This window comes from Camelus dromedarius, chromosome 3 (genome assembly GCF_036321535.1).
Source record: "Camelus dromedarius isolate mCamDro1 chromosome 3, mCamDro1.pat, whole genome shotgun sequence".
Classification (NCBI taxonomy): domain Eukaryota; kingdom Metazoa; phylum Chordata; class Mammalia; order Artiodactyla; family Camelidae; genus Camelus; species Camelus dromedarius.
In genome coordinates, this window is record NC_087438.1 from 115,301,212 (window position 1) to 115,325,791 (window position 24,580).

Below are 24,580 nucleotides of genomic sequence, written 5' to 3' on the forward strand. Positions count from 1 at the left end.
ATATATAAAATAAACAAGGTTCTACTGTATAGCACAGTAAACTATATTCAAAACCTTATAATAACCTATAATAAAAATGAATATGAAAAACTATATATGTGTGTATATATATCTGTATAACTAAATCACTAAGCTGTACAACAGAAACTAACACAACATTGTAAACCAACTATATTTCAATTTAAAAAAGTCCTTCCAAGGTAGGGATCTTAATAATAGTATATTGCTACATATTCAAGAAATTGGTTTTTGTTTACTTATTTAATAAATCAATTTGGGTCTAAGAATTGTATTTCTGTATTAATTTGTTTTGCAAAATGTTAGGCTTCTTCAAAGTCAAATTGTTAAAGTGCTGTCATTCCTTGAGTGGCTGTGCCCTGCCCCCTTCCCTCCTGTCTCACTCTGAAGAGGTAGGGGGAGAGGTCAGTATTATACATGATTGTAGTGAAGGGGGGCACGTGCAGTCAAGCACACATTTTGGCAGAGTCTCACTGCTAGTCACAAGGAGCAGATTATCGCCATTACTAATTTTAGTGCTTCTCTAGATATGAGATGCAACAATTGGGGCTCATAAAATCTTCTGCTGAAAACATCTAACTATCTGAAGGCCTGTTCTGTGAGTTTTTCCCAGAGCACAGAGCGCCTCATTCCTGATCTCCATCCTGAACTCCTTTCGGTGTATGTTGGAGATCGGCAGATACATCAGCTCATGATTTGCTCCTTGTAGAGGTAGATGGCAAGTTCCAATTTTTAGTTGACACTAGAGTGCCTCACCAAACCCAGATAAAGATTTCACTGACTAGATTACTAGTTTATCATAAAAGGGTATAACTCAGGAAAAGCCAGGTTGAAGAAACACATAGGGCAAGGTACGTGGGAAGTAATGCAGAGTTTCCATGCTCTCTGGAATCTCCTTTCTCACCAAAACTCCATGCATTCACCAACACAGAAGCTCTCCATAAGTCCTATTTGGTTTTTATGGAGGATTTATTATACAGGCATGATTGGTGATTGATTGATTGATTGAACCCAATCTCCAGCCCCTCTCTCCTCCTAGAAGGTTGGGAGTGAGGTTGCGGGGTGGGTCAGACTTAAAAGTTTCAGCCCTCTAATCATGGAGCTGGTTCCCCCTGACAACTAGCTCACTCGCTCGCAGCCTTGGGTTACCTAGGGGCTTTCCAAAAATCACCTTATCAACATAACAAAAGACATCTTTATAGCTCTTATCACTTAGGAAATTCCAAGAGTTTTAGGAGCTCTGTGCCTGGAACGGGAGCAAGGTTTTCCAAAACAGATATGTATATATCAACTGAAAAAGTGCATAACCTAAACGTTGAGAATTCTGTTTTATTCAGTGGACTTACTGAGGACTTAAGCCCAGGATACAGCCTCTAAGATAGCTCTGAGGGACTATTCCAAAGAAGTAAGGGAGGAGCCAGGATATATAGGAGTTTTTGCTAAAAAAAAAATCATATAGTCAAACATCAAAAGATTACAGCTAATCACAGAAAACAGACATCTCAAGTTAATGATTTTAATGCTTTTCTGTGTGTGAAAAGACACAAGAGACCAGACTCATTGAAATGGTCCCTTTGATGTGCACCTTAAGTATCTGGGGCCTTTATTCTGTTACTCTCCATCCTGAATTCCCCTCAGGGTGCCCCAGTGGGGGCGGCTGCAATGGCTGATGACTTTATGGCACAACATCCTTTGTTTACTAAAACAGCAGGAGATGCTCTTTGTTCACAAATATATTCACCTTCCTGGGTCTTTTTAATAACACAGACCAGGCAGCGTGGTGCATAATTAAGTGGAAGCTCCTTTCTAGCAGGAACGTTGTTGCATGCACAGCGGCACAGCAGAGGGGCTCTGCAGGGGACTTACGACTTCACCCCTCCAAGTGTGACACAGATGCTCAGGGACTCTGGCCCCAGACCCGCTAAATCTGAACCTCTGTTGTCAATGAAAAGTTAATCAGTAGATCTTAGAAAGAAATGGAAAATTTTATTTGAGCCAAGTTGAGGATTATAACCCAGGAACAGCATCTCAAAGAAAAAAAAAAAAAAAAAAAGTTCTGCCCATCAAAAGTCAAAGCACAGTTTTTAGGGATAGAAGGATGTACATCAAATGATGTATTATCGACAGTTTACACAATCCAGATCGGCAAGTAGAAAGTGGGGGGGGGGGGGTCGTGTGACCCCCTCCTTGCAAAATCTAGAAGGATGGCTCTCTTTTAAGGAGTTGTCTTGTAGATGTTAGGATAATGTTGCTCTTAGGACTGAGCAGGCATTTCTGCTGATGGGGGAGGTTTGGTCAATGCATAATCCATATAGATACACAATGCACAGTAGAGGAGAGAGAGGCGGTCAAAGGGCAGAAAAATTTTATGTCTAAATTTTTCTTCTCTTGCCATTAAAATATGAATCTTATTCCATAGGGTGTTAATAATGTCCCCATGTGATTTGTGGAAATGACCACCGCAGAGGCACAGATCAGACTAAAGCCACTAAACGTCCCTAGTGCAATGTATAGAGCTTGGCTGGAGCCTGAAGACCACCCAGTGTAAAGGGGGCCTTTGTGAGGCAATTGGGAAAATGCTAATTTGGCCTAATAGATAAAACCAAGAAATTACAATGGCACTGTGCTTACGTTGCAAAGGCACTATTTTTCAGACGTGGTCTGAAAACAGAAAGCACAAACCCAAGCTTCTGCCACCTCCCCTGATAATGTTCATGGCCACTGTTTTTTTTTTTTTTTTTTATTGTTCAAAAGACAGAGGCCTTCAAAAATGGAGTCACTTGTGCTAAGCCCACACTGCCAAACCATGGCTTAATGCCTCACCTAATTGCACTGCCAATCTTCCCCACAAACGTAGTCTGAACCAGCCAGCTTGGAATTTTCTGGTCAGCACACACAGACCCTTTCCATCTCCAAAAGGAAGATGAGGCAATCTGCTCTTCCCTTATGCCTTCCCTTGTCTGCCCACAAAAGCCTTCCAGTTTGTACAGCTCCTTGGAGCTCCTCTCTACTTGCTAGAAGAGATGCCGCCCAATTCATCAATCATTCAGTAAAGCCAATTAGATCTTGAAAATGTACTTGGTTGAATTTTTTTGTCATTTAACACAATCTACTTTAACACTTGCCACTCCTCTGAAATTAGGCCAAGTGACCTTGCTTGGCAGATAAAAAGAGAAAGAAGTGACAAGTTTTAGGAGCCCTGCGTGCAATTTGTTGCATCCCCTATGCCAGCCAATTCACAAACCCCAGTGGGCACCAGAATCACCTGCAGGGCCTATTAAACAGATCCTGGGTGCCACCCCAGAACTTCTGATCCAGTACCTCTGGGGAGCTGGGGCCTGAGAATGTTCATTTCTAACAAGCTTCAGGTGATGTTTTTTTTGTTGCTGGTCTGGAGAATATACTTTAGGAACCAAGGTTCTAGAAAAATCCTCTCTGAGCCAGCGTCTCTGAGTGATACCTCCTTATTGAGCCATGTTTAAGACAAAGGATGGGTGACAAGCAAATATTTCTTCTGTTCTCATTTCACTGGAAGATTTTCATGCCCAAAACTGTGAAAGAACACATCTCACAAAGCATAGAATTCTCAAAACGCACAAGTCCTCAAGAAGATAATACTGTTTTGATTAGAGAATATGGCTTGCTCAGCTTTGGTTGGGTTCCAGGCACACAAATCGTCGTGGAATTAATGGTACAGAGCTGCCAAGAGGTCCTTGGACACATCTGAAGGCACACCCGCCCCCTTGGTCCTCTTCTACCTGGTAATAGGACAGCTACTTCCAAGATACACCTCTACAGTCCTCTAAAGGAAGATGACCTTGTGACAACCAATCCAATTTTTGCTAGTATAACTTCATTGTTCCTCTCCCTTCTGGTTATAAAAGTCCTTCATTCTGCACAGTGACTTGGAGCTCTTTTCCATCTGCTGGATGGGATACTGACCAATTCATGAATCACTGAATAAAGCCGGTAAGGTCTTTAAAATTTACTCAGTTGAATTTTGTTTCTTAACAGCTCATAGAATCCAGCTTCCTGTTAATTGGATATCGAACACTGTTGGAGCCAAAGGAGGGTGGGGCCAGCCTGAGACAAGATTTACCACTGATTTCTCTGACACCAGAGCCATAAATCTCCATCCAGCAGGCAGCCGCAGAATGTAGGCAGCTCCAGGAATGGCCCCACCCCTAGGCACCTTAAGACAGGTCAAGATAAGGGAGGGCTATAAATCTGAACTGGACTCAATTAATGTCCAGGCACCTCTGCGCACCGTCTCTGCTACAAGTTCTGTCAGCTGGCGTGTTTTCCCCTTCTTATCTCTGAGGTCCCTCCCTCCAGCTGAGTGCACCTGTGTACCTCCACGTCTCTCTCCTTCTCTTCCACTCAACTCCTTTCATCTTCTCCAATTCTCGTGATGTTTTCTCTTATGACACATTTTCCATTTGTGATTCCAGGTCAACTTGCCTCTCTTTCAGATTCTGCCTTTTTGTCCGTCACATTCTCTCTGGTTGTGCCTTTAAAACATATTTTTAAAAAAGTAATTCAGTTCGGAAAAAATAAAAATAACAAAAGAGTTTATCCAAGACGGCAGGAGAATTAAATACCTGGCTGCATGTCTTTTAACCTTGAGTTTGGTTTTTTGTTGTTGCAGACACAGCTTCCCTCTCTCTAACAGAGACCATCCTAAGGCCTCATGCTTTTCTGGTTATTGACAGGTCCTTTCCAACTGGGTGGTGTGAATGAAAACTACTGCAAACTGTATCAGTAAACAAAGAATGCTGAAGCCATCAAGTCATCAGCCAGTGAAGACAAGCCTGCAGCCCGGCCTCTGCAGCCACTAAAACTGGGTGCACCCTGAGGGGACCCAGAATAAGAAAGGACAGGACACTGGCCCTAGGTAGCTAGGTGCTTGTCAAAGGAATGAATTCAATGAGCCCAAATGTTTGCTTCCTCCCATACATAGAAAAGCACTAAATTCTTTACCTTGAGATGCCTGGTTTTCTTTAGGTAACAAGTAATCTTTTACTGTTCCTACTACCTGGTCTTTGTTGTAAGAACTCCATTATATATCCTAGCTCCTGCCCTACCTCTTCGGAGCAGTCCTTCAGAGCCATCTGAGAGGCTGTCATCCCAGCCCGAGTCCTCCCGCCAAATAAAATGTAACTCTCAACATTTAGGCTGCGCATTTATTTCAGTCGACAGTAGCCACGGTCCCTCGGCTAAGTGCGACTGTTTGTTGGAGAAGGAAGAACTTGTGATTCGAGGGTTCAGAAAGTATGTCCAGTGTGGAAGCAGAGCTTGGGTAACGGTCAGCTGGACGAGGACCAGGTGGGAGAAAAGCACGAACGCCTGCTCTCACCCCAGGGTGCAGGGGCAGTGGGCTCCTGGCCTCTCTCTCCAAGGAGAGTGGGAGCCTGAAACCCCAGCAGCAGCACTGAGGTTAGAAGGAGGGAGAGGAGATGCTCTCCGAGGTCCCCTTATCCTTCCCGACAGGCCCCAGGATCCTCCTCCTGGGAAGCCCTTCGTGCCAGGAGCTCCTACCCTTCCTCCCACTCCTCCCCCAGCCCCCAACCCCTATAAAAAAAATCCTGTCTTACCTCTGAAGAAGGCGTGGCTGAAATCCCCTCCTGGTGGACGAGGAGAAGCCCCTGCCCTTCTGCCTGTTATCACAGAAGTCACAAGCAGAGGAAAAGGAAGAGGGCGGCGCAGAAGGCCTGTGAGATGAAGCCGCAGTTGTGGAAGGAGTGTCTCCTCTTGCCAAACTCCACGGCCCCAATCGCCATTCTATCCTAGATCACAATGTTCCTCTATCCTAAATGGGAAAGAAACTCATCTTGCCACCCCCTCCCCCGAACTACGGTGATGTATGTCAGCTGGTTTATCCCTGCTGTGCTGTGAGCACCACCTGCCGGCCGTGGGGAAGGACACACCACCGCCCAGCATTGCAAGTTCCTCCACCACAGTGGACAGTCATCACCTCACAGCCAAAGCAGCAATGTGCAGCCATCCTCCACTGCCCTAATCAGCCCCAGCCCGGAAGTTCTCATGCTCTGACCTCGAACCCCTCCACTATCTCACATTCTCCACCAAAACCCCTCTGACAGGCCCCAGCCTTCTCCACTGGCCATATAGTTTTAGTGATTTTGGTTTAGACAACCTCAGAACTCATCTACCCAGTTCAGCCTCTCTTCTTGCAGACTGGAACACCAAAGCACAGAGGAGCTGTGTGGGCTCATCCAACGTGCGCACAGAGCCTCGTGGCAGGGCAGGGCAGTGATACCCTCTCTGGACAGCGCGATCAGGTGCTGTTCAGTCCTGCATTACATCTACCCTCTTCACACTGGAGTGCCCGTTTAGATCATACATGACATACAGTCACTCTACTGAGTGACATGGAGTCACAATGCCTACTGAGCTATACTGACTGTTGAGTGAGATGGAATCAGGATTGACCCCATTAAGTCAAAAGAGCCTTGAGGAACTTAGGTGGGGGCATTGATTCAGACCTGGCTGGAGAGCGGGGGAACTGGAGGCAAAAGGCCCACAGGGATCAGCAGGGCCTCCCAGGCAGAGACATTGCTTAGTGCTTTGCTTTTGTGCTTCTGTAAAACAGCCTGCTTCTAGGAAGCCGAAACTAACCCCTCCCCATCACGCAGAAAAACCTAAGACCATGTGATTTCTTTGTTCCTAAAACCCTATAAAAGCTCATACGAACTTGCAGTCGGGGTCCAGAGCCGAGAGTATTAACGCCTCTGGGCCCGCCGGCGTAAATAAACCTGAGTTCTCCAACCCTCTGAGTGTCGCTTGGTCTCTCGACGGGATTCAGGTTTCTGTAACAGAACCAGGAAGGCCTTTGGTCAAATGTCCACATGAGCTGGGCATCAAGTCACAGGCAGAAATCTAACAGGTTAAGTGTGAAAACTTGTGCCAAGAGCATAAGCACATCTGTGGGCAAATGTCTGATGGAGAGTGCTTTGTGACAGTCCCCGAGAACACCAAGATGGGGCAGACACAAGCCCTGGCTGGAAGAGCTCAGGACAGATTTCAGAAGAGTGAGGCATGGGATAGGAGGACTGGGAGGAGAGGGTGGGGGTGAGGGGCTGCCTGTTACCTCCTCTCTAGCCTACAGCCAGGGGCTGGTTCAGAGCTTCAGAGTGGTCCCCATTTCCGATGCCCTTGCTTTCTTGCCTAACCTCCCAGAGCCCTCCTTGACTACAGCCCTCAGTAGTTATCTGTTTTTCACTGCTCCAAGTCACCAATTACCTGTGTGGACCCCCAGGTTCCTTATCTGGATATCCCACCCACAGTATTATACTTTCTAAATCAGCCCTACCACAGTGCACCAGTGTTTTGCACTCTGGAAGATCCTGGTAAATATTTCTTAATAAACTATGCACATCCTTTTGCAAGCCAGTGAAACGTGGTCCCCTGTTCCCCTCAGTTCAGGCTATGGTCCGGAATGATGGTAGGGAGAAGACTAAGGGATTTCCCAAAAGGGGAATATGGAAGAGGGCTGAGGAAGGGCAACGGACGGGACATTAGGGAGGACGACACAGGAGGTGAGTGAGCTCTGAGGAGACAGGGCAAGTTAACAGGCACGGAATATCTTGTCTCAAATGACGGCCACCCCAGAAGACCTGGCCCAGTTTTCAGACAGCTGACTTTTCCAAGGATATGCAGAGATACAAGAGGCCCCTGTGGGGCCAGACAGGGTTCAACTCTGGGGTACGGATCCCAACCCCCACCCCACCATGTCCCCAGGCCCCCTGTCAAGGGTCCAGGAGGCGAACCTCATAGTCCTGCGAAACTAACATTGTAATTGCGTGCAGGGATGAAGACCCAGACCGCGCCTGGCCCGCTTTCTGGTGGTTGCTGCCCTCTGCCGACAGAGCAGGACCATGACAGCCTGAGAAGCCCATCAAGGCGGAGTAAAGACCGAAATGATTCCTAAAGAGGGAAAACCAACCCTCAGTGAGATCTTCATGAAGAGTCTCCTTGTCTAGCACAAGATGGGAGGAGGCTTCCTTACGTGAATGTCGCTGCATCCTGAAGCTTCAGGAAACTGCAGCATGGATCACTGTAGCTATCATCCATTGACCTGGCATCATGCTAAGCACGCTGAGATTTTCTCATTTTACAGGTCATAAACATGCCTGGGCTGTGGATACAGACACTGACCTCCTAACCGTGGTACTAACAAAGTACAGATCTTCCTAGACTTACAATGGGGTTACGAATCGATAAACCCATCATTAAGTTGAAAATGTCCTAAATCAAAAATGCACTTAATACACTTAACCAAGCTTAAATGTGCTCGGAACACTTACATTAGCCTACAGCTGGGCAAACACATCTAACATAAAGCCTACTTTATAGTGAAGTGCTGAGTACCTCATGTGGCTAATTGAATACTCTACTGATAAAGTGCAACACAGAACGGTTGTGTGGATACAGAATAGCCGTTAAGTGCATTGCTGTTCGCCTTCAAGGCTGCGTGGCTGACTGGGAGCTAGCTGCGGGGTACCCACTGCAAAGCCTCCAATCACTAGCCCAGAAGATCAAGATGCAAAATTCAAAGTACTGTTTCTGCTGAACGTGTGTTGCTCTCGCACCACTTTAAAGCCAAAAAATCAGCAAGTCAAACTTGTAAGTCGGGGACCATCTACAACCTGGGGGGAGGGTATAGCTCAAGTGGCAGAGCTCATGCTTAGCATACAGGAGCTCCGGGGTTCAATTCCCAGTACCTCTTTCAATAATAAATCAGTAAATCTAATTACCTCTCCCCACAAACAAACCAACAACCACCTTGAATAAATTTGGATTGGGGAAGAGGGGTCACAAAGGCATATTTTCTGAGCCCAGCTACTTACTTAAGGGGGACACAGTTCAAAAGAAGTCATTACCACTATGACATATGACATGGCACAGAAATGGGTAAGAAGAGACTCCACATCTCCCATAAACTGACCATCTCTTGCTTACTTTAAAATTCCTTGACCATCCTGGTATTTCTCAGCTCCTCTTCCCCCCCATAAAACTTCCTAAGAGCCGACTACATCTACCCTCTTCTTTCTCACCTCTAGTTCCTTAACTCAGGTGTTCAGGAGTTTGGACTCAAGAGTCCGACTGCCTGTATCACTTCCTACAAGGCTAGGGGCAGACTGCACACTCCTACATGCCTGTATTTTCAACTGTGAAAAAGCAACTGCGCATTACCCCGCAATGCTGTGGGCACTAAATGGGTCGATGCATTTGCCTGGCACATGAGACACACGGTGAGTGCAACCCACTGCCGTCACGTTAGGGCTGGGGGTAGGCATATTCACCACGGCAGCTTTCCTCCACATGAAGGAAGTGCCGTCAGCCCTAACCCTCCCGTTCTCTCTGCACTGTTGCCTTACCTGGTAGGTGACTTTTGCAAGAAAATGGGTGAGCACAACCAGCCCTTCTTTTCTGGGGCTCCTTTGCACCAGGAGCTTTACGGGCGGGAAGTATGACCCCAGGGAGTCGTCTCAGAAAGCCCACTTTCCAAGGGCAAAGGCCATGCACTACCTGCAGCTTTTCCAGTGAAAAGGGAAGTATTTGGCACCCATCACCTTACCACACTTCACTTCTTTCTCAATTAAGGTAAGAACTCAGGTCAGGACAGGCAGTCTCACACCTGGACAGCGTAGTTAAAGGGTGCACAGTGGCTCATAATGGCCTATCTACCATCTGAGCTCACCAGGGTGTCCCCTCTGTCCTCCTGTCCCTCCAGCTTCTGGCTTCCTACTCTTAGGGGCCCTCAGGACGCCCACTTCTCACCGGGTTCTATCAGCAGGTCTCCCCGTTCCTCACTGGCAGCGCCTTCTCCACCCCTTGGCTGACTCCACCCTCACCTGGTTGTACATGCAGGTACAGCCTGGTGGCGCTCAGTCCGAAGCCTTCACTCTCCACCTCCACCGCTCCTGAAGTCCTCAGCTCTTCCCCTACCTGATCCACCAGACATTTCACAGCCTGTGGGTCCAAAGGTACTCAAAACCCTCCTGACCCACAACGGGTCAAGTCCTGACATGGGAGTCACCTATGACCTATGTTGAATTTTAACTTCAGATAGACAACAAATAACTTGGTGTAAGTATGTCCTAAACATTCCCGGGGGTGGGGGTGGGGGTGCAAAAACACTATCTGAAATCTAAGTTTACCTGAGCATCCTGTGTGTTTATTCGCTAAATCCCACAACCCTATGTACGTCCCTCCCCTTTCCTCATACTCACATCCAGGATTGGCACCCCGATGCCTTCTGCACCACCAGTGGCTGACATTCTCTCCACCCTGCAGAGCCTTCCTGGCTAGCAGGCCGGTGGGGAGGGGATCTGCAGGGCACCGGTGACCTGGTGTGTGCTCACCCCAGCACCATGGCCATAAGCCTTCCCTCCCTGGGTTTGGTCCATCTCATCCTTCACCTCCCTGACTTCCCCCATCAGAAGAGCACATTTCACCCTGCTCCTCCCTGCTCTCCATCCTCGCCGTTCTCCCTCTCCCTCCCAACAGGGGCAATGAACATTACTGTTACATAAACTATTTTATTTAAATAAAATCGGGGCAGACCTTTTCCCCCATACACACAGGCACATGCATGCACGCACGCACGCCCACATCCTCCCACTCTTCCCTCCACCCATGGCCACCTCAAACCTGGCGGTTCTCATCATGACCATCCTACCTCGACCCTGGGACAGGGGGACACCTTCCACGCGAAGGCCCACTCCTCCCCTGGTCAGTGGCAGCAGCTCATAGGCCTAGGCACAAGGTCTCCTGCCCAGAGTCCAGCTCTCAGCCCTCCCGGGGTGGGACAGGAGGATCAGTCCTCCAAAGGCACCCAGATCCAGTGTAGCTCCCCTACCTTTCCCCATACACAGCGTGGGAGCCCCGCCAGACACCTGGAGCTGCTCCCCACGGAGGGCGAGTCCCCTCACCCCAGGCCAGCCCCTCCCCATATCAGCAGAGGATCTACAGCCAAACCTGAGCGTTCCCCCTTAAGGGATCCTGGACTAGGTATTGTTTGGTTTGGGGAAGAGCAATGGAGAGCAACTGAGCACCAAATTCCCTAACTCCAACCCTGTAGGAGGGTGCTGAGACTTGGCTCTGCATCCTCTACCCAGAAAAAGTAAATTAAACCTAACTCCGCAGCAGGACTGGCAAGGGTTTCAGCCATCGGGACTTCACTACGTCCCCACCCCGCAACACGGACCCGCTAGCACCTTGGCAATGTTAAGGGCCCAGCCTAGAAACGCGATGCACACGGGAGTCCCCTATGTTGACAATGGGGTTGGTTTCACCTTCCCTGACCCCAGTACCCCTCAAGTCCTGCTTTGAGGCACACACAGCAAAGCAGCTTAGGTCATGAGGAGGGAGCGCTGAAGGGACCAGTGGTGTCTCCCAGAGGCACAGAGTCCCACAGCACATCTTACATGTTACACACAGGCAGGCTGGGACAGAGGAGCGGGACAGCGGGCTGCCAGGAGAGCTCTGCAGCATCCGTAGGGCCCACCTGGGAGATGGGGAGGTGGAAGGGGCGCCTGTCCGTTCACTGAAAGCTGGGGAACCAAGATGCGGGGACTCAGGTCCAGCACCCACTTTCTCTGATGGCTTCCCTGTGCCTTCTAGATAAATTTCCCTGAGGGGGGAAAATCCAGACAGATGGAAGAAGTCAGAAGGGGACAGCAAAGGGGGTCAGACAGACGGTGAGGAGCCAGCAGGAGGGGAGAGCCAAAGACAAGCCTTCCGAGGGGGTAAGGCAAAGAGAGGGGCCACCCGCGGGAAAGCCAGACACGAAGAGCAGACTCAGACACAGCCACACCGACCCCTCTGAGGAAAGCAAGGCCCCGAGGAGGGGGAGCTGAGAGCCTGAGGGCCCTTCCTGGGCCATGGTGGTTAAGAGTCGCACCAGCCACCCTGAGCGGGGTTGGGGGCTACAGGCTGACACTGCGCTGGTGACGGCCCCCGCGGCCTGCGCCGTCACTGCCCCGGCGACCCCCACCCCGGGGACCCAGCTCCTGGCCGTCCAGACTGGTGTGGTCGGAGAGGCCCCGCAGGTGCTCCACCGAGTCGCACTTCTGCAGGTCCGAGGCCACCGTGCGCAGGCTCAGTAGGCTCAGAGTGTCCGTGTCGCGCGCAGGCCCAGGCCCCAGGCTGACGCCCTCCTCCAAACCCCCGCCCTCGGCCCCCTCGATGATCCCGCTGTCCCCATCCTCGCCAGCATCGGGCCCGGCCTCGGCCCCGACGGGGGAGGAGCGCCGCTGGCCCGCGGGATGCGCGGGCTGGCCCCGGCGCCGCGCATGAATCTGCTCGCTGATCTGCTCCAGGTTGCGCAGGGCGACAGAGTAGCGGGTCTTAGCCTGGGCCACCTGCTGCTCCAGCTCTGTCACCTTGGCCTTGTGCTCCTGCAGAGGGAGGGACAGAGCGGGGGAATCCTCTGGACAACTCTCCGAGGCCCCCAGCGATGCCGAGTCCTGGCAGCTGCACTCAGCATCCTGCGCCTCCTCTGCCAGGCCCGGCCCGACCCTGCGCGCCACCAGTCACCAATCCGCAGGGCTCCAAAGGCCACACCCAGCCCCTCTTCACTCCTCCTTCTCAGGTCCTCCTTCTCAGGTCCTCCTTCCCCACCGACCTGCCCTGCTCCTGCCTGACCTTCCAGGGCCTTCTTCCCAGGTCTTCATTCCCACCCACTCCACCTCCTCTCCCCACTGTTCCCTTTCCTCTTCCCTGTCCCCCCCCAATTCTCACTTCTTCCCCTTTACTTCCCTTCTCCGCCAGCATCCACCCTCCCCATCATCCCACATCCCACTCCCGCAGGGTCATTCTGAGCTCTTGCGCCACCACCTGTCCCACCACATTGGCCTGGTGGATAGCCCAGAGAAGCAGACTGGTGCCCCCCAACCTGTCTCCCTTTCTATGCCTGCCCCGTCTCCAGATGTCCACCCATCCCCCCTCCCCCACTCAGCTACCTCCAGGATCTGGCTGAACTGGGCCTTGAGCTCAAAGTAGGGGCGGCTCTTGCCAATGGCGCGCCGGAGGGTCTTCTGCAGGGCCTGAACCCGGGCCTCGGCCTGCTGGCACAGCCGCGTCACCCGCTGGTGCTCCCGCTCGCCACGAAGCCGCTCCTCCTCTGCTTCGTTCACCTGGCCCAGGTAGGGTGGAGGACTCACATCACTGAGCTCAGACCCACACTCCTGCCCCTGTAGTCTGTCCCAGGCTGCCACTCCGAATGTTACATTGGCAGGAATCCCCCACTGTCTGCAGAGCCCAGAGAGGGCAGTGAGCTCCCGAGACACAAGAGAACAGTGAGTTCTTATACCTGCCTATTGTTACCTGCACCACCCGCCTCTCAGCCTTGCTGCCGCCAGGAGGCGCGGGGGCCCTCTGGACCACTCGTGAGCATGTAGAGAATGTCCGTCTGTGAGCACACCTGCCACAGCCACGGTCCTCAGAGATCCCTCAGTGCTGGGGGCTGGGGCTGGGGGAAGGGGAGAGCCTCGCTGTGGGGAGCCACCGCTCAGCACTGCGTTCTCCAGACGTCCGTGCCTGAGCAGGCAGCAGGCAAAGGCTCCAGCCACTGCATCCACCAGGACCAAGGAGCTGGCCTCACCATACCCTGCACTAGAGCCGCACCACATCCTGCCCCACGCAGCCTGGACAACCCCTCCCCCAGTGCTGTGTCGTCCCTCTGTGTGAGCTCCAGAGTAGAAGCGGAGCTCCTGCTTTGGGCGAGGCCATGGGCCTGGACTAAGGGGCACACAAAGAACCTTGAGACAGGACCACTCCTCAGAGGCTGACACTTACTGCTACGGACTAAATGCCTGTGACCCCCAAAATTCTAGCGTGGAAATCCTAATCCCTGAGGTGATGGCATTGGAGGTGGGCCCTCTGAGATGTGATGGGGTCATGAGGGGAGAGAGCTCACGAATGGAATTAGTTTCCTTATGAAAGAGCCCTTGTAGAGCTCCCTAGCCCCGTCAGCCATGTGGGAACACAGTGACAAGACAGCTGGCTGTCTAAGAGCTGGGAGGCAAGCCCTCAGCAGACGCCACATCTGCCTATGCCTTGACGTTAGAGACATGGAACATGTGTGGTGTAAGCTGCCCAGCCTCACTGTGGGGTTGTGACGGCCCTAAAAGACTAAGACACTTGCCCTTTACGAGGTGAAGGTGGCAGGCTGGAGCGGATGCCAAGGGCCCTCCTGCTCCCTGGTCCCCCACAGGGCAGTTCGGAAGTGATATACAAGTTACACTTCAAAAATCAAGGTCTAATGGCAGAGCTCAGAAGCAAGAAAGGGAGAACATTCTGAAAAACAGAAGTGACGGGTCACAGCTAAATGTAACAAAGGCATTGAATCCAGGGCATTCAGTAGGGATGAACCGCTGGGTTAGTCCCACATCTGGAGGCAAAGGTTCAAGAAAAGCCCAGAAAGACATCCTAAGTCAGAAGGAAATGTACATGGGACACACTGGAGGCCAAAAATGGGCAAAGAGCTAACAGGTTTTCCCTAAAACAGAATCAAAGCTGAGGGAAGGCTGCAGGAGAGAGCGAGAAAAGATGAAGGGATGACAAAGAAAGTGCCGGAACCAGCAGAGGGGACCCACTGGCACTGCCTAGCTCACCTTGCAGGTGGCGTGGTTGAGCATCTCCTGCCACGTGGGGTCCAGCCGGTTCTTGTCAGCCATGACGCCCTGCTCGGCCACAAACACCATCTCCCGGGCAGCGTTGTGCATGCTCACGGCCCGCTCGTACCGCAGCGCTGCCTTCTGTGTCTCCTGCTGGGCCTGGGGGAAAAGGGTCGTCAGGACAGGGAGCCCCACAAGAGACCCCTGACTGCCCATGGAGACCAACCCTGGGCAAGGACAAGAGAAGGAGGAAGGCCCACTGCAATGCTGGCTTTACTTCCTAAACTGCACTAAGGATAAGTGTCAAGAAAGTAAAACTCTACAAAGAATATTTTGTAAGGATACAGCTAAGAGAAGAGATATGGGTACACAGAGAAGGGTACTGCCAAAGGAGGCTGAGTGTGTAAAATCCAGCACCATCAAAGGCTGCTGGCCTTTTGCCCTGGAGAGAAGAAAAACCCACACCACTTCAGTGGGAAGGTGCTTAGTTGCTGATTGATACAATCCACTCCAGTCCAGCAGGTAAGTGAATGAAACTCACCAACTCAAGTTCTCAGTTACAGAGAACTGGCTAAAAAAATAACAGTACACCAAATATAAGGAAATATTAAACAGCCCTTAAAAATAATGGCATGGATGGATACTGACTGACATGAAACCGTGTCATAAGGAAAATAAAGGAATAAAAATAGTACACATTATCCTGTTTTGGCAGAAATATATACCAAAAAAAAAAAAGTTAAGGGGTTATCTGTGCTGTATTAACCACATTTTTTACTTTCTATATTTGATGATGCTTTGACACCTTGGAAGCCACGCTGGTCCTCCGAGGGCAAGCGAACTCCCAGAGACAGTGAACTCCTGCGAGCACACCTTTCATGTGCAAATCAACCAATCCAAAGCCCACACCAAGGATGCGAGTTTCAGGCCAAGGGGAAGACTGGGCGAAGCAAATACACCCAGGAACAAGCTTGTCAAGCTCAAGGCATTTTGAGTGTTTCCTGTATTCTTTGGTCTTCTTGAGACCTTCGCTTGCAGCCGCTTTTATCTAACTCTCACACACCAAGCCCGTGTTTCCCCTGCCCTAAATCACCAGAGGGCCACGTACCAGAAAACTTGAGAGAACATCCCTCTAGCCCAGAGCCCACTAGTTTCAAACTAGCCTACACTGCTTTACCCATTCCTTCCCGTGAAAACCAACCACAGTAAAGGTCTACAATAAAAGCTCTGGGCCAAGCGTTCCCCTCAGGTTTGCTGCCTCCTCGCCCACCCAGGTGCTTCCCCACGCAGCCCTGCACGATGCAGACTGTCCTTTCTCCTTAGGAAATGTAAGTAATAAGCTCTTCTTTCAAAGCAGTTGTCTGTGTCTGCCGCCTCACCGTACTTGACTAACACAAGCCCCAGGTACAAAAATCATGAAGCATAAACATAGCAGGATTTGGGGAGATTTTAGTTCTCTTCTTATTTTATAGTTACAGGTTACAGTTACGGTCTTCCAACAGTGAACTGACATTACTTGTGTAAAGGAAAAAATAAAGGAGGAAGGGTCAAGGAGTAGAGAGGTAAGCCAAGAGAACAGAGACATGAACCACAGGGAAGAGAAGGGAGAAAAGATATTAGAAAAGGTGTTCCGTCTCACACCCCACACAGAGATAAGGGTGTGGGGCCCAGCTCTGCACGCAGCCCCCCGGGAGGTGGGTCAGTGGGCAGTAAGTACCTCCTTAGCCAGCCGCCGAGCCTCGTAGTAGGGCCGGGCCTTCTCGATGCAGCTCCCCAGGTGGGAGCCCTGTGTGTTGAGCTTCCTCGCTGACTCCTGAAGGATCCTCCGGTAGGTGGTCCTGGCCTCCTGGCACAAGGAGAGGGATGTGGGCAGAGGGGATCATGCATGTGGGTCCCAGCCCCTCTTATCTCTCATATACGCCTCCTCCCCAGCTGCTGGACAGAAAGAGGAGGGATGTGAACTCTAGAACCAACCCAAGGGATGAAGAAAAGGAGCAGCACTCACATCCAGCTGCAGCTCCACCTGGTTGATCTCCTCGCTGGCCTGGTTCAGATGCTCCAGCTCCTCCTGCCACAGAGAGGGGCAGCAAGTTAGAGCAGGTGGAGGTAAGCAGCCTCCCATGAACCAGGCAGGGTAGAAGCACAGTGCACAGACGGAAGGCCCAGCTGACCAGGGAAGGGGAGAGATAGGGGAGAAGGTCACTGTCAAGTGCCTCCTTGTCAGAGACCTAATATACAGCCTCCTGTGACCCTTGCAACTCCACCTCTGTATCAGGAAGTAAAAGCCCCCATTTTAAAGATGAGAAGACTGAGGTTCAGACAATGAACACACGTACACACGTAGTGAAGTGGCAACAAGCCTGTGTCTCTCCATCAGACTGCACCACCTCCTTCTCACTCCCCAGCCAGGAGTCTCCTCAGACCTAAGTCTCTGACCCAGAGAGGACAAGACCCCACTCAGCACACATGTACCACACACTTAGCACAGCTCAGCACCATGAGGCCTGAGAATTCAGAACACAGAGAGGTGGCAGCTCACAGCCACAGGCCCTCCGGGGCGTGAAGAACCATGTGAGGGGTGGGCATGGCAGGAACTGGGGATCTACAGGAGAGCAGGTGCTCAGGCAGGCAGGCTGTGAGGTGAGCAGCCGGAGAGGCTGAGGCACAGGGGAGGGGACACTAGGGCTTGTCCCAGTGGCAGAGGGAACCCCTCAGAGCCGGGCGCCACCTGGTCTGTGCTTTAGGAAGGCCGAGCTGGGCCATGCAGGGAAAGCTTGGAGACAAGGAGACAGGGAGACAAAAGTGGAGGCCATCTGTAGGTGGGAGAGGGGAGGGGAGAGCCCAGGGAAGTACAGGACGCAGAATCACCATGGCTGTGTGGACAATTCAGGTTAAGATTAGAGCCTCCAGGCCTGCTTGGGCAGTGGTGACAGTGACCCCAGGTCCCCACACAGCAGATCCTGTGGGAGGGAGGGAGAGCCTCAGGAGGAAGTCACCAGGCGTGCTGGCCTGAGGGCCCCAGCGGCCCCAGGGCTGGCAAAAGCAGCGACAGAATCTCCCAGGGCCCTTCAGTGTCAAGGCAGAGGGCAGGGAGGGCACAGCCTTGAATCGCCTCCCTTCCCCTCCCCTCGGTCAAGTTCCTGGAGGCCAGGGAGCCGAGGACACTCCTGAGAAGGAGCAATGCCCAGAGAAACGCCCAGTGCCCAGCTACAGGATTCCCCTCCCGGAGCCCTGCAGCCCACGGACAGGCCAGCGGCAGCCAGCCTGGTGTCTGTCTGCCTGCTGCCCCTGGCCCAGGCGCGACCTGCACTTGGCAGTGGGCCAGCGCTGCTCCCGCACACGGCATCTGGCCCTCCCAACCACCCAGTGTCTGATCCCCCTTTAGTCATCTTTCTTTCTATACCCCAGTTCAAGCTCTAAAAGATCTGAGTCAGCAAGTAAGGATCCAAGAAACCAAGTTATTCACCCTAATTACAGTAAGAGGTGGAACACAATGGAAGAAACAAATAACAAAACCAGGAAGAAAGACAGGAGAATACATATACCACAGCAGTGTAGACACTGCCTCAGGGAGCGCCACAAATGTGGCTCTCAACTTGCCAGAGCAGAGCTGTCCAACAGAAATATATTATGAGCCTCCTATGGAATCTGTAGTTCTCTAGATGCCGTATTTTTTTTTTAAAAAAGCAAAACCAAAGAGATGAGCCTGCAATAATACATTTCATTTAACCCAACATATCCAAAATATCATAATTTCAACATGTTATAGCAACATAAAATAATTACCACTAATATTTCTACATTCTTTTTTTTTAACTATGCCTTTGAAATCCCACGTGCATCTGACCTTAGGGCACACCTGAACTTGGACAGCGGCGTGTGGCTTCCAAAACTCACGTAATAACGTAAATTAACTATACCTCAATTTAAAAAAAAATACTTAAGTGCAGGCAAGTTGCTGCACATGGGCAGTGTGATCAGCCACACAACCCACACAATCCGGTGCTCATAAGGCAACAGCAAGCCACTCTGGAACCACGAGCAGCCTCCAAGGCCCAGAAGACGCCAGAGGAAGCCCGAGGGCAGTGCCAACACCCCCCAACACACAAAGCGCTGCGTTTCACAGTGCTGTCCTAACAAGGATGTCACCTTCATCTGATGAGATCACCACAGAGGGCCCTCAGAAAAGGCAATTACTGTCAGGGTGAGGGGCAGTCCTCCCCCTGTGGGCCCAGCCTTCTGGGGCTAAACTTGGCTCACAGGGAGTTTCAGACAATCAAAGAGAGGAGGTGACCGGTCCTTTCAGCATCTCCCAATGGAATATTCTTTCTCAGCTCATTCACATTTGATAGACAGGGAACAGTAAGACAGGGAATCAGAGACAGAAGTGGGACTGGATCTAGGACCTGACCTTTTATCTGGCCCTCCTGATACTGGTGACCACCCTCCTAGGACTAAGGATGTCCGTGAATGGCTGTCTCAAAGACATCAGTACCACCATCGAGGAGAACCACAGCCCTGGTAAGAAAACACTGATTGTGGGGGAGAAGAGAAGGAGGTGGGCGGAGGGCATGCTGCAGTATTCCTGTGGGTGAACCAAGGTCCAAGCCTGGAGCCCACTTGGTTCCACAGCCCAAAGGGCTCCCAGACCCTGACAAGATCATTAGAGGAGTGAACAGCTCGATGCAAGTCATCCTCACTGGAAAATGAATGTGAAAGGCTCTGGCTGTTGGCCCACAGAAGCAGGCACGTCTTTCCATACAGAAACTCATACCTGCGAAGCACCTCCAGCAATTAAAAAAAGCCTTTTGTTGACTCTGAGGTCTGCCCCTTCAGAGTCACAAAGCTCTTTCTAACAAGACAAGGAGACGGGCGAGCAGAGCGGGCTGGAGGCCAGGGTGGGCAAGAGAGCCGGGGTGGGAGCAGCCGGGGTGGGAGCAGCCAGGCTGGGGCAGACCCAGGGCAAAGCAGAGCAGGAAGCCAACAAGCACCCGGGACTCTGTTCTAGGCTGTTGGCGCCACGTTCCATTTGGTCTGCTTCACCAGGGACTCCTGGCATCTGGCTGAAATGGAATGCGAGGAGGATGAGGCCTGAGTCAGTGTGCATCATCCATCAGAGAGCCTGCAGCCAGCAGGGAGGGTGACCTTCCCGGAGCAGACCAGGTGCACTACCAGGACACCAGGCCATGGAGCCAAAGGCATGGGTGCTCAGGCTAGAGACGCTCCTGCCCACCTCAGGCAGGCCACTAAAATACTCAACGCCAAAACGGAGTATCACCTTTAAAAACTGTGAACCACTACATTGTACACCTGAAACAACTTAGGTAATATTATAAATCAACTATACCTCAATTAAAAAAACAAACACAAAACTCAAGCCCACAGTCAATCAGCAGGGCCAGGGTGATCCATGACCCGAAGACTCAGAAATAAGGTAAAAACAACTGCCCTGCAAAAGCTAAACTGACACTTTGGCAGAAGCCACAAAGTCACCCTGAAGAGTGTGAGGAGGAGGTCAGTGGACGTATCCACTTACTTGGGGAAAGAATGTGCCCATCACAAAGAGGCCTGAGAAGTCACAGGGGAGGAGAACCAGGCCCCTCCTAGTACTGCCCTCCTCCACTCCTTCCTGCCCCTGGGACCCTGGAGCTCTCAGAAAACTGAGGACCAGCCTGGAGGCCTCAGAAAGTATGTCCATTTCAAGACACAGACACATTCAGTTGACTTCCCTGGCAGACAGCACACTCCGTGCAGGTCTGGCTTCCCTCCAGCTTCGACAGGGATCCCACCAGACAACGGGGGGCACAAGCTGCCTGCCTGCCAAGAATCCCCACTTCCCATGTCATAAAGAGCCTCACCCTAAGGGACCATTTCTGGCCGTTCCAGAAAATACCTGAACAGGGTATCTCCAGCTCAGCGGACTCACCCAGGCTGCATGTTAGAACCACTTCTCGCCCCACCCAGAAGGAGAATTCACAAGTCTGGCACGGCTCAGGAATGGGTGTTTTTCAAGCCCCAGGGGGGTTCTGATGGAGCTGTGGGTAGAGACCCACTGAATGCACTGATCCAAAGTTCTGAAACGCAGTACCAGGATAACACGATCCTGTACACTGTCAACACTAAAAGGGACCTCCAGACACACACCTCTATCTTTCTCTCATCCAAAAGAGCCCAAACCCAGAAGGCCCAAATGCCACTGGCCTCCTCCATGAAGGGTGCCCCTCACACAAGGCTGGCTTTCCCACGCAGCAGGGAGACGCTGAAACCCTGCTGAGAACAGAGCACCGGCCCGGCCCAGCCTCATCAATGAGGGAGGCCTCTGCAAGACTTTGCCTCCCTACATAACCCACAACACTCCACAATGTGTCTCCCAGTTTAGCAAGAGACTAGGGTCTGCCTGCCCCCCCTGTTCCAGTAACACTGCAAGGTCACTGACGGCCGGGTGAATCTTTCTCCTGCTCAGCATTCTCTGGCCCTCACAGAGCTCACACCAGACAACTGTCTACGGGGACAGAGATGTTCTGCTTGTGCACTGCCAACAGCACCTGGGGAAAGGCACTTTTGCTTTTTATTTAATCGTAATTGATTTTATTTAAGTTATCCACACGCGGCTGGTGGCTACTTTATTGGACAGCGCAGCATGAGGGTGCCTTTTCATCCTACCACCTTTGCCTGTGTGGGCACTGGAAAAATATGCAGGAGCAGGAGAGACTGAGCAAAGAAGTGGGAGTGGATTCTCCTCTGGAGTGGGGCAAGGAATGCTGCAGGGAAGTGTGTGAAGGGCTTCAGCAAAGCCCTCCTCCCTGACACGCAGGGGTCTCTTTCCCAAAGCGTGACCTACAAACTTCCACCAAGAGACAGGAAGAGGGAGCTTGTGAAAGAAAAGAATCAGAGCGGGAAGGAGCTGTGCAAATTAGCTAGATCAACCATTCACTTTACAGATAAAGAAACTGAGGCTCGGAAAGGTTATGTAACTTGCACGAAAATCACACATCATTGGACTAGAGGTTCCTTGAATCTCAGCCCAAGGCTTTTTTCACTACAACTTGTTTCCTTGATGCACAAAGAATCTACAGAACCAGCAGGAGAAACTGAGCTGTTTTCAATGTAATGCCCATGAAACACAGCAGAAATAAATTACTGACTCATGCCAGCAAATAGTTCACCACTGCTCCACTGTAAACATGGACACAGCTTCCCCACACACATCCTGGGAACCCCAACCATGAGAGGGCAGGAAGGATGCTAGAACCAGCTTTGATTTCTTCTTGACTCACTGAAGTACTCTAATAAAGGTCTGTTGACAGAGAAGCCTGGGAGTGTGAGCCCTGGGACACTCCTCCTCACTTACAGAGACGTGAGCCACCTCCACGTCAGAATCCTGGAGATGCTACCATACCAAATGGCAGGCTCAGGCCCCAAATACACAGGACAATCCTGACCTTCACCTGCCGAAGCAGCTTCTCCAGGGAGCCCTTCTCTGTCGCCGCCCGGAAACTGCAATCCAGCTCAGCTGGCCATGTTATCTACTCCACATGGTGCCTGTCCTCATCCACTGCTCCCAGGTCTCCTTCACAAAGTTCTGCCCCTCTACCAACTAGCCAATTAATGCTCCAAGACAATAAATCAGCTCTTTCATTCATCTGATAGACCCAGCATCCTCAGAACCAGAAATCTGTATTATGAAGGACTGACCACAGCTCATACATGTCTCTGAACACATAGATTTCCTCAGAGGCCTAAGCCTGATGTCACCTTTATGAGACATGAAAAGTCTCACCTTTCACAAATGTGAATGTCCCTGGGAGGCACTGATGAGGTGAAAGAAGGGAAAAGATTCAAAACTGCCTTCTGATCTCAAAGTCATCTCACATCCCACTCACGCTGCATCTCCAAGCCAACAGCCCCTTTGCGTTTTTTTTTTAATGTTTTTATTTAAGTATAGTCAATTTACAATGTGTCAATTTCTGGTGTACAGCACAATACCTCAGTCATGTAAAAATATACATATATTTGTTTTCATATTCTTTTTAGCCATAAGTTATTACACGATATTAATTATAGTTCCCTGTGCTATACAGTAGAAACTTGTTATGTATCTCCCTTTGTTTACTCGGAAAAGAAACAACAGTTCGACTGTCTCCTGACCTAAAGTGTGCTTCCTGCATCTGCTGCCAATTTGTCTCTTCACTTCATCAGGGAAGCCTTCAGCAACATGCCCCAGGCACTCAGGCCCGGCCTTTCTCTGTACTCCCACTGCACACAACTCTTGTGGTGCTAGTCACACTATGTTGCAATGATTTGTTGACAAACTTGTTTTCCATTCCTGCCTAAGTGCACTGGGAAAAGAGTTAAGTCCAACCCCTCATTTATCGGACAGCTCTTCAGAAATGCTGGGATCTAAGCTCCCTATGTCTCCCCTAGCTCAGTCTTCTCACCTGTATTCTAGGATCCAGCTCTTCTTCTTCTCTTGGGGACAATTTGGCTTCACTGCTGTTGCTTCCGCCTCCTCCGGGCTCCTCTGCGACAGGGCTCCGAGGGACTTCATCCTCTACAACTTCCGGCCGAAGCTCCCCCTGTGGGGTCTCCCGCCCCCCTGGAACCTGCCTGAGTTCAGCCATGCTGACAGGGAGAGGGCAGAGCCCTATGCATAAGAGAGGATTGACATGCTGGGACCAGGGCCCCAGCTTGGGGCTTACTGGGTTCTGGGTGGACAGAAGGGTTTCTCTTCTCAAAGGGCAGATAGAGAGGGCACAGGAGGGATTTCACACTCGGTTAGAGACCAAGATTCAAGTTGTCGGTGGGGTCCCTAGAGCTACAGCCTTGTATGTGCAAAAGTTCTTCCCTCCCCGTCCCAAGGAGTCCACTAGGAAAGACCCGGAGCAACAGCTCCGAGGCAGGGGGCAAAGGGGGCCTGGATCCTGGGCCGAGGCCTGTGAGAAGGAGCACCATTCGGGAGGGCGGAGGCAGGCGCCTCCAGGCTGTGGTGGCAACTGGAGAGAGACGGCTGGGCCTGAGCAGAGGCTGCGGGATGCGTCTCTGGGGAGCTACAGGGGAAACAAAGGCCCAGTCCATAGTCAGCACTAGAACGTCGGCCACCAGCTCCTTTCAATCCCTTAACCTCCCAAGGACTCCACTCTCTTCCCGGCACACCCCCACGTTCAGACCAACCCCTGAACTTTCCCGCGTTCCAGGATCTCTCGCCCCAGCCCCTCCCCCACTAGCACCTCCCAGACTTCCCTCCGTGCTCTCATCCTCCCCACTATCCCCTGGCTTCTCTTCTGCCCGCTCCATTCCACTCCCCCCTCCCCCGGCTTTGCAAATCACCTTGTAACCCCCAGCCCCACCCCATCTCCTCTTCTCTCTCCAACCCTGCGGACAATCCGAGCCTCCCGTTTCCAGCCCCACTCTTCCGCAATCCCGAGGACCCTGGCCCCAGACCTCCTACACAGCCGGGCGCAAACCCACACACCCCCCGCGAACCCTTTCCAGTTTTACCTCAGTTTACCTTCCCGTGCGCCGAGCTTCTCCACTGCAAACAATCTTCCCCCGCCCTCCCCGCAACAAGCCGGTCCAACCAAATACGATGTGGCCGATAGGAAGCGGAAATACATAATCTGGTAGCAACGCCCCCCCCCGCCCCGCCCTCGCGCCCCTCCCTCGCACGCTCCCCTGCTAACCCGGCCACATCTGGATCCCCAACACTCGTCCCGCCCAGCCTTCGGTTTCCGTACAAAATGGTGCCTCACGGCGCGCAGGTTCGCCGTATGTCGCCTCCAGCCCATCCTCCACCAGGGCAAAATGAACTTGAAATGTGGGCGTGTGTGCTGAGAACAAACTAGGGCAGGGGATGGAAGTCGAGAGTCCCTGGTGGGCAGGGAAGTGCTAGAAGTAAAACGCAGAGCGGACAATCACCTCAG

The 24,580-nt window shown here is 51.6% G+C and overlaps 1 protein-coding gene across 2 annotated transcripts; it reads right to left on the reverse strand.

The window, feature by feature from the left end:
* Positions 1-1,984: 1,984 nt before the first annotated feature.
* SH3BP5L (SH3 binding domain protein 5 like) lies at positions 1,985-24,252 on the reverse strand. Of its 2 annotated transcripts, XR_010380438.1 has the most exons (9): positions 24,159-24,252; positions 23,099-23,707; positions 16,666-16,728; positions 16,378-16,506; positions 14,658-14,819; positions 13,005-13,178; positions 6,731-12,440; positions 5,613-5,827; positions 1,985-4,529 (listed from the first exon to the last, which is right to left on the reverse strand). XR_010380438.1 is itself a non-coding variant. In XM_031449464.2 (7 exons), exons 2-7 carry the CDS (start codon positions 23,279-23,281, stop codon positions 11,970-11,972), a joined length of 1,182 nt encoding a protein of 393 aa, XP_031305324.1. In that variant the 5' UTR covers positions 23,282-23,707; positions 24,169-24,245; the 3' UTR covers positions 10,565-11,969. The 2 variants fall into 2 exon arrangements, 1 of the variants encoding a protein (XP_031305324.1); XM_031449464.2 differs by lacking the exons at positions 1,985-4,529; positions 5,613-5,827 and having other exon boundaries at positions 10,565-12,440; positions 24,169-24,245.
* Positions 24,253-24,580: the final 328 nt, after the last annotated feature.